Source organism: Oryza sativa, chromosome 1, assembly GCF_034140825.1.
Source record: "Oryza sativa Japonica Group chromosome 1, ASM3414082v1".
Classification (NCBI taxonomy): domain Eukaryota; kingdom Viridiplantae; phylum Streptophyta; class Magnoliopsida; order Poales; family Poaceae; genus Oryza; species Oryza sativa.
In genome coordinates, this window is record NC_089035.1 from 40,669,765 (window position 1) to 40,679,851 (window position 10,087).

Genomic DNA, 10,087 nt, shown 5'->3' on the forward strand with positions numbered 1-10,087 from the left:
TCGGCTTCCTTCAGAATAGTGAGTATGGTAAATATGTACAGCACAACTGAAGCGGCCATGTACAAATTCTGCAAAGAAATAAAATGCAAAATAAGTCACCGTGTGTCCGACGAGAAGATTTAGGTGCAAACAGTGGCAGTACTGGTTCATAACTGCTCACTCTGTACTCATAATGGAAGTCGTTTAAGACAATATTTAAACTCGTAATGGAAGTCGTTTAGGACAATGTTTAAGTCAAATCTTAAAATTATAAATCATAAATAACTCTCAAGTTATTGAGTTTAAAAAATATAAAAATTATATGAATAGATTTGTCTTGAAAAATACTTTTATAAAAATATACATATATATCACTTTTCAATAAATTTCTTTATAGAAACAAGAAGTCAAAGTTGTGTTTTGGAGACCGTATCGCTGTCCAAAACGATTTCCTTTACGAGAACTAAACAACTAAATAATAAGAGTAAATCTCCTAAGTGTTTATTTTAGGTAAATCTGACGGTAAAATTTAGACAGGATGAAGCAAACCAAAACATAGCTGGGACCAAGGTGGGCCACGCTCGAGGAGAGACAATCCAATGCCACCACCTATATAACTACGAAGCTAAATCATCTTAAAAGAAGTAGAAATATTAAAATCATCTGGTTTGCTTCCCGAGAAAATCAAAGCTTGGCACAATTGTGGGTTGGTGCTTGTTAGTATCGACACCACAATCAATCCCCAATTGCTTAACGATCCCGTAGGCATTAAAAATTGAAACAATTCTTACCATCCGGGCCGGCCTTCACGGCCCAGGAAAATAGTCTCACATCGACCTCGTCTGGAAAGAAGATGGCGTCAATTCGTTTTTTGAGGAAACCTGGGGATTTTGCATAATTTTTTCAGGTTTTCTGATTTCTGTTTTTTCTGTTTAGCAACACAGATGCTGTAATTCATCAATGAGACAGTGCCGCCTATTAATTATTTATCTTTCAGCAACGCCAATAAATTACAAGTGTTTTCAGCGTTTCATGTTGCACTTGCACACAAATCAATCGATCGATCGAATCCCCTATAAGTTTCAATTTTTTTTTCAGGTTAATTTTCAGCGGAGCGGCGCATGAATTGGCCACTCGTACGCCATCAACCAATCCAACCAACAAATCTTATAGCTACTACCGCCATGCTGCATGATCGTTCTATCTGCATCTGAATTCTGAAGAAGATTAGAAGATGTCGAGGATTTCTTGGTTTGCATCTGAATTCTGAAGAAGATGATTAGAAGATGTCGAGGATTTCTTGGATGAAACCGTTGCAGAGAGGGCAGTTGCCGCGGCTGACCCAGAGCTCGCGGGAGCAGAGGCGGCAGAAGGTGTGGCCGCACGGGATGAAGGCGGCGCCCTTGTGGCGCACCATGCACACGCAGCACACGTGCACCATCTCCTCCTCCCGCCCCTCGCCGTCGTCCTCGTCGTCGTCGCCGTCGCCGTTCTTGCGCGCGCCGCCGCCGCCGCCGCCGCCGCCGTTGCCCCCGCCGCCGCCGCCACCGCCGTGGCCTTGGTCGTCCTCGTCCTCCGAGTCCCACTGGCTGTCCGATTGCTCCAGTAGCGCCATCAGCGACATCTGCGCCGCGGGCGCGTCGTCCTTGCCTTGCTCCTCTTCGTCGTCGTCGTCGTCGTCGTCGGTGTGGTCCTCGTCGTCGTCCTCATTGGCGTGGCCGCCGCCGTCGACCGCGGCGCGCCTGGAGCCGCTGGAGAAGGCTGTGGCTCCGAGGCGGGTGGAGGTGGCGCGCGAGAAGGTCGGCGTCGGGCGGAGCGACCGCGTGCGGGAGAAGGTGCGCGAGAACGCCGCCGCGGCCTCGCCGGGGGAGTAGTTGTACTTGTTGCTGTGGTTGCTGCCGCTGTTGCTGCTGCTCAGCGTCGCGCCGCCGCCGCCTCCGCCGCCGCTGTTCGACGCGGCGGGCTTGGGCGACGCGGACATCCACGCGCTCGCGGCGCGGCGTAGCCGGAGCCGGTCACGCAGCGGCTTCCAGTTGATCATGCCACCGACGCCACCGCCGCCACCGGAGGCGCCCGCGGCGGCGGGGATCCTCCCTCCCTCGCCGTCGCCGCCGCCGAGGCCGTCGTGTGGGATCTTGAGGAAGTCGCGGATGGCCTGGTCGGGCGCGGACAGCTGCTCCGAGAGCGTCATCGTCCGCCGCAGCTCCGGCCGCCGCTCCATCTCTCAGCTCGCTCGCGCTACTCTTCCGCCGCCGCGCCGGAAGCCTCGCCGTCTGCGTGCGAGGCGGCGGTGAGGTGGTGGTGGTGGTGGTGATGGCGTGGTGGGAAGGGGAGGTGGCGTCTTATGGCCGCGATGGGTGGAGAGGAGTGGAGGTCGAGAAGAGAAGAGAGGAGAGGAGAGGAGGGAAGGTGGAGCGGGTCTCCCGCGCTTTTTAAACCCCTCGTTTACAATTACCGCAACGTGCGCCCATCGAGAGTAAATTTAATTACCGTGTTGCCACGCGAATTCGCCGGACTCCTGCTAATCTAATTTTTTGGGTTAATTTTAGCATCACCAGAAGGTAACAGTGTAAAATTTGGTACATGGAGCATCATGAGGCACGAAAATTTTTAGGGCCATTTTAGTTTGATGCTAAAATATGCCCTACCAAATTATTGGTATTTTAAATAGTAACTTTGCTAGTGTTTGGTTTACTACCGAAATATGTCAACAACACACATAAGTTGTCAAAGAAATTGGCACTGCTAGTGCTACCAAAAGTTGCCTAGGTTTAGACCTTGCCAATATTTTAACACGGTAACAAACTAAAATACCATTAGTGCAAATTTTAGGTATTTTGAAGTACTTAATGACTGTAAAATTTCTCTATTTTTTAACAGTGCATTCGACGGCTATTACTGCCCTCAAATTATGATACACCCTTGCTTCAAAAATAAATCAGTGATAGTTAAACTAGTAGTGGGAAAGAGTAACATGCCCGAAATGGTCACTTGATGTTTACTGTAGGTGTCAATTGGTGCGCGTGTAAGCAACGGCATATGATTCTAAGTTCGTTTCTTTACTGTTAACCATGCATAAATGTGCGTTAAACCTCGTAATGCTTCACTTAAGTTGGCAAAAAAAGAAAAAAAAAGAAAGAGTCTGAACATCCTGTTAGTTTTTAGATTGTGTATGATCAAGAGTAAGGCTGTGTTTATTTGCAATTTTTTTTCGAACTTCCAACTTTTCTATCACATCAAAACTTTCATACATACATAAACTTTCAACTTCTCCGTCACATTGTTCTAATTTCAAACAAATTTTAAATTTTGGTGTGAACTAAACACACCCTAACTTCTATGAGACTCTATCAAAGGTACAGTACTGTACTAATCTTATTGTCAGATCTTCCTGGCTATACTGAAATAGTCCTAACACTTACAACAGAAAAAGCAAATAAATCATAGCAGGTGAGCTGTACTGTTTACACTTCCAATTCTACTTTCATGGTTGACTTAAAAAGATTTTGATACTTGTTCAGTTAGGAGTTTGGTGAGGATGACAGTAGCCGTATGATAGATAATTGAGCTCTTATCTCTACAGTAGGTAGCCCTGTACTGTATGTATTAGGTGACATCAATCTTAGTTCGTACTACTACCCAGCATCAATCAAATTTAATCTATTGTCGCTTTGCTATTGCAACCACTCTGGTTGACCTCTCTGGATTATCTATGCACCTATGCAGGCAGCCAAATTACAGGTGGAGACGTCGCAATTATCCAATGGAATAACCTAATCTAGTGCCATGGTTGGCTCTAACTGTTCGTGCTTAATTGCCAGGCATCAAGAGAGAAATTAGGTGAGACACATCCCATCGTGCCGACAGGATTCTCACTTAATTGTCTGAAACATCTTGCCAAGAACACGTGAATTTTGAGCAAACAAAAATGATTATCTACAGTGCAAAATGGAATGTCCAGGACACAAACAATACACGGAAGAAAACAAAACTGCACTGCAAGAGTCTCCAATGGAGAGAAAGATAATGCCAGAATGAGAATTTGGCTTTGGATCTGCAGCAGCAGGAGCAGCATCTGGCAGAGTCTTTTTCACATGAGATAAGTACAAACTTAATGTATAATTAGGGCTGAATAATTGTGCACATGCAACTGGGACTACACCATATAAGTGATGAGGAAAACGTTGCAGCAACAAACGGTCAGTACTCAGCAATCTCCTCGCTCTGTCCAGCCTGTGATGGCTACACGCCTACTAGGCTACTACGCCTACGAGTACGTGGGGTTCCCGTTGCTTCGTCTGCTCTGCAATGGCGCCGTGCGATGAGCTGGGGTTTGGACGCTACGGCCTCCTGTGATGTAGAGGTCACAGGCTTGTTGTAGCAAGTACTAGCAACCAGCTCTTGCTGCCAAAATTCAGACTTCTTCAGTGTTAGAGCTGAAAGCTGATGAAAGAACACTGCAGAACTTGACAGAGATCCATCCCAGCATGTTATGTCATGCACGGATGAAGATAATCTGAGTGCAGGATCGATGGATATAGGTTCAGGACTTGTTCATAATCTGTAGTAAGTTTTTTTGCATGGTGTGTTCAGGTTCAGGGAAGAGCATGTTCATGACGAGAGCAGATGATGATGAATTGATGATGGTCAGTCATCCTGCCAAGGCAACGGCTGTTGCGCAGCGACCGTGACGAGCACAGATCAGTCACTCACCTCATCAGATCCAGCATGCAGAGCCGTAGCACAACTGAAATTTCTGACAGGTTCAGCGTTTCAGGCAACCACAAGGACAACATTATGCCATCAGTTCAGGAATATGAAGAATAAGCAGGTACAGACGTACAGTATGTACAGTGCAATTGTGCAATACAGTTTATTCAGTTAGACGAGTGGATTGGAGTTTGCATTTTGCAAGCAAACAACAACAATGAGGAATGAGATCTTGCAAAGGTACAATCTCCCAACATGTCCATACGACGACATAATTTTTCCATTCAGACAAGCTACACGCATTTGCCTACACAGACTATCACATTAACAATCTAGCAGAGGTAACAGCTTATCTGTAACCTGTAATTTCTGCTTCAAGTTTCAGGATCCAGAAAATTAGTACTTGTTTTATGTTCATGTATGCTTCCTTACATCCCTCTTCTGGTTCTTACTCCTGCACTTATTAAGGTTTCTGAAAATGGATCGACATTTCAGTTCATCTGAACTGCTTTGGGTTCTTGACCTGGTTACCTCCACGATGATCATGGAGAGGAGAGTTCAGCCTTCGCCTCTGTCAATGTATGATCCTCGCGAAACGGCTCTCCGATACGTTCAGCTGCACACTGACTTCCAGCTCCGCCACGGCGGCCGCCGGACCGAACTCCGGTGAGGCGACACCGCCGGAAAAGGAATCACGATGTTTTCCTCGCAGAATCAGATCGATACGACCCTGTCCAACTCGCTGGAGCCACCATCACCGATCGCAAACAGATCGCTTCAACCCTGGCAAACTCGATTGCGCCACCGCTCGCCGGAGCTCCGCCACCGTCGGCGACTCGGCGTCCCTCTTTCTTGTTTATGTAGTGCTAAAATACGAGATAATCCGAGGGTCCCTGTAGAATACTAGAATAGAACCTTTAATCGCATTATATCTAAGCCGTACAAAATAGATCGAACGGTTCAGAGCGGCCTAGGTTAGGATCGCTAATGATGGGAGTGATCCTAAATATAAATAAAATTTAAAATGAGGTTTATTAAGAAAACTTACCTCCAACTGTTATCCTTCCTTTTATCTTGACCGCTAATATTCGATCGGACGGTACAGCCACGATCGAGAAGGTGATGTGGCAAGAGTCTCGGGACCCACCAGTCAGCCTGACCGCAAGAATGGCATGTCAACCTCTCGATCGTCAGCTGCGGTGCCGCCGTTCGCCGGAGCTCCGCTAGCTCACGTACCCCGATCATCGTCGGCGCCAATCTCCGGTGACCCGAGCCCACGAGTACGGCGAGCGTCTCCCTATCGGTTGGGAAGGCGCTGCAACGATGCACATGTTAAAGACTGGATGTTTTCTGAAACTGAGCCTGTATTACAGATTTACATTCCTCTACTCTTCGTCACTTCTCTGGATTAATTAATTTGACCATTTCGAGTTCATAAACACAGTCATCGAAGATTGGAACCGTCTGAGCCTCTCGAAACTTCGGCGTCATCGTCAACGCCTGCGCCACCGTCTCCCCTCGACGGAGCTGAAGTCCTCCGCCGGCCGGCCATTCCTCCATCGTGACATCATCATATCATCTTGTAACAATACTACTAGAACTTGTAAATTGTAATAATAAGTCGGGGGCCCACGCGGAAACAACACTCGCAGCACATCTCAGCCGTGTATAATATATCTACATCTAAGGGTGTAAAGTGGAGGAGGTCTTTTTCCGAAAACTTACCTGGAGGCAGTTAGTGCCTAATCTCAACCGCTACGATTTGATCGGACGGTGTTGACGTCGACTCACTTCCTGCCAGTGCCACCTGTCTATTGACTGCCTCGCTGACTCATCGGTCCACAAGTCAATATCGCCCACATGACAATCGACCTAGGCAACCAACGCTGATGTTGACTTCAAGTCCAACAACGCCTTGGAAGTTGGAAGAGCTCGTAGTTCCGGTGTGTCGGTGACATGGGACCGAGAGTATCATGACTAGAGGCTTGGGCAGGAGCAATCACCCACGAGGCCTGACCCCCTCGGGGGGTCGGGCCCGAGGGTGATGTGGCCGCCCCCCTCTTTGTCTCCCCGAGGGGTCGGACCGCTCCCGTTCGGCCCCGAGGGCTGGGGCGCCCCGACCCCTTGTGGATTTTGCGCCGCGTGCGGCGCTCACCTAACCGCATTTATTGCGGTTTGGACGAGCACGTCACGCCGCATGTAAAGCAGTGCAGCGCGCTCGTTTATCCGGTCTGTGACCGGCCACAGACCGGTCAGATCGTGGGTTAGGTGGCGACAGGCGGTCTGACGCACGCCTCGCCCCATCCCGTCAGGACGAGAGCCTCCAAGCACTCGTCCCTAGCCGGAACCGGCGTGTTAGCTCCTGGAGATGGCACGTTGGTTCCGGTCAGATATATGCCAGGCTTCATCCTAACCATTACAGGCAAGATATTGTATGAAGAAGGGCGAACATGCAGATTGTTAAACTGACACGTGGTGGACAAGAATGACCGATTTGTGACCGGTCTGACAATGGTCATGTCGTCAGTAGACAGCCATGTTCCCACCTCGCGCCTGCTTCCGGCGGAAGTGGAGGTAGGTATGGGCCGTCCCATCAGAAGGTCATTCGGATGGCAGCCATACAAATCTCCGTCCATTAATAAAAAGAAGTCAAGTAAGAAAGAGAAGGAGAGATGGTGCATGTGGTATCCCCTTGAGATATAAAAGGAGGGCCTTGCCCACTTAGAAAAGGGGAGGGACGATCCCAGGAGGATGGGGGGCTGGCTCGCACTTTGTAGCTTCTTCATACACAGATCCACCAAAACACAGGAGTAGGGTATTACGCTTCTCAGCGGCCCGAACCTGTATACATCGCCCGTGTCTTGTGTGTTTCCACTCTCGCGAACCTTCCTCAAACCAAGAGCTTAGAGTCTCACCCAGAGTCCCCGGCCGAACCGGCAAAGGGGGGCCAGCGCGGTCTCCCGGTGAGGAGCCCCACGCTCCGTCATCTGGCGCGCCAGGTAGGGGGCTCTGCGAGTGATCTTCTGAGCTCTCGCACTCTTTCGTGTGCGCCAAGCTTTTCCTGTTCAGCCCAATGGCCGAGCAAGCAAAGGCGTACGACCTCTCCCCGAGTATGAGCGGTGACGACGGGGAGCCAAACCCACGCCGTCGAGCTCGTACTCCACCGCCCCCTCCACGCCAAAGTCCTAGGAGGGAGGAGGTGCTCGAGAGGGTCGAAGGATCCGCGACTTCGACATCCACGGGTGATGGGGAGCGTCGCCTCCTCGTCTACGGCGACGGCAGCACGCCCCAGGGCGCGCTCCAAGCTGCGGGCGCGCTCCTACGTCACCCGCCCGTTGTCCCTGACCCGGAGTCTCCAGCCCAACGTTGGCTGGACGACGTGGCCAACTTGGTCATGACGACACGGCAGCGCCTAGGTGCTGGTGGGCGGTCCTCCGCCACCAAGACCTCTGGCGCTGCTACCACCGGCTCCGTGTCGTCAAGGCGGAGGGCGCGGCGAGCGGCGGCTGTTGCTCGCCATTCGGCCGCCACTCCTTCGTCAGCGCCTCCGACCCAGGAAGATCTGCGTGGGGGGCCGGATGCCCGCATCAGTATCGAGCGCCGGCGTAATGGCCGACGTGCTGCCCACGCAACGGAGGGCGCCTCCTCGTCCGGAGTGTCACATCAACACGGACGCGGGGATCAGCCCTCCGTGCCCCCGGTTGGTGGTGTCGGCTGTAGAGCCTTTGTGGCGAGCCTTCGGAACGTCCGTTGGCCCCCAAGGTTCCGGCCCACCATCGCCGAAAAATATGACGGGAGCGTCAACCCCGCCGAGTTTCTCCAGGTCTACACGACCGGGATCGAGGCCGCCGGGGGTGACGACAGGGTCATGGCGAATTTCTTTCCCATGGCCCTGAAGGGACAGGCACGGGGTTGGCTAATGAACTTGCCACCCGCGTCCGTCCACTCTTGGGAGGATTTGTGCCAACAGTTCACCATGAACTTTCAAGGCACATATCCGCGCCCAGGTGAAGAAGCGGACTTACATGCAGTCCAGCGAAGGGATGATGAGTCACTTCGCTCATACATTCAGCGGTTCTGTCAAGTCCGCAACACCATACCATGCATCCTTGCACACGCGGTGATCTACGCGTTCAGGGGGGGTGTGCGGCACAACCGCATCCTCGAAAAGATCGCCTCCAAAGAGCCCCAGACTACCGCGGAGCTTTTTCAGCTCGCGGACCGAGTGGCTCGCAAGGAGGAGGCCTGGACCTGGAACCCCTCCGGTTCCGGTGTGGCAGCTTCGGCCGCCCCCGGGTCCGCCGCTCGGTCAGGGCGGCGGGACAGGAGGAGGAAGAAGAGGTCGGCCCATTCCGACGACGAGGGTCATGTCCTCGCCGTCGAAGGCGCTTCGCTGGCCACCCGAAAAGGGAGGCCTGCGAGCGACAAAAAGAAGGAAGCCGACGCTCCCTGACCTCGGCTACTTGGAAGAGCGAAGGCGGCGCGCGGCCCTTCGAGCCGCGCGCTACCAGCAGAGCCTGCGGCGCTACCATCAGCGCCACGTCCGGGCCCGATCACTCTGCGTCGACGACCTCGTCCTACGCCGCGTCCAAACGCGTGCTGGACTGAGCAAACTCTCACCAATGTGGGAGGGTCCGTATCGAGTGATCGGCGTCCCCCGGCCGGGCTCCGTTCGGCTGGCCACGGGCGACGGCACAGAGCTGCCTAACCCGTGGAACATCGAACACCTTCGTCGCTTCTACCCCTAGTGGGGGTCGGGTGTCAGGTTTCGGGCTCGGGCCAACCCCGCACCCCCCCGGGCGTGCAGGGTTGGCCGGGGGCTTATCTTTTTTCTCTTCCGTATTTCAATAAAAGCATTTTCGATTTCCTAAAGGCTGTGTCTGTGCTTTTGTTTCCTTTTGAAGAATCTTGACTTGAAATAGGTCACTCGTGTTCAATCCTGCCCTCGGGGGCTCGGGTCGGCTAAAATCGCCAAACGGGGCCCAGAACCGAGCCGTGCCCCGGGGCGTGGTGAACTCCGGGGGGGAATCGGCAAAAACCCACAATCGGGTCACCCATAACCCTCGGTCACCACGCTCCCGGCCTGGCCAGTCTCGACATGTGGATCTCCCCAGGCACTAGCCTTGACCCGCGCCGTTTGAGGCTGGGACCTGGGCACGAGCCCTTGTTCAAGCCAAGACACAGAAGGACCATGGCACAGACCATCCTCGTCTCATACACAGAACAAATGAAATTGACGCAAAAATTTCCTCTTTATTTGATTGCAGATTAAATCAGCCTATAACAAGAAGGGGGCCCGAAGGCCTCGGAAGAAGAAGGAAAAGCTATTAAGATTGGCGGAGGCCTGGGGGCTCACTCCGACGCGCCCGGGTAGCCGGCCTCGCCGTCGCTGTCGTCC

General features: G+C 52.1%; 1 protein-coding gene across 1 annotated transcript; it reads right to left on the minus strand.

Moving 5' to 3' along the window:
- Positions 1–932: 932 nt before the first annotated feature.
- On the minus strand, positions 933–2,479 carry LOC4324357 (uncharacterized). Its single transcript, XM_015779832.3, has one exon. It carries the CDS (start codon positions 2,198–2,200, stop codon positions 1,259–1,261), a length of 942 nt encoding a protein of 313 aa, XP_015635318.1. The 5' UTR covers positions 2,201–2,479; the 3' UTR covers positions 933–1,258.
- Between the last annotated feature and the right edge of the window lie 7,608 nt (positions 2,480–10,087).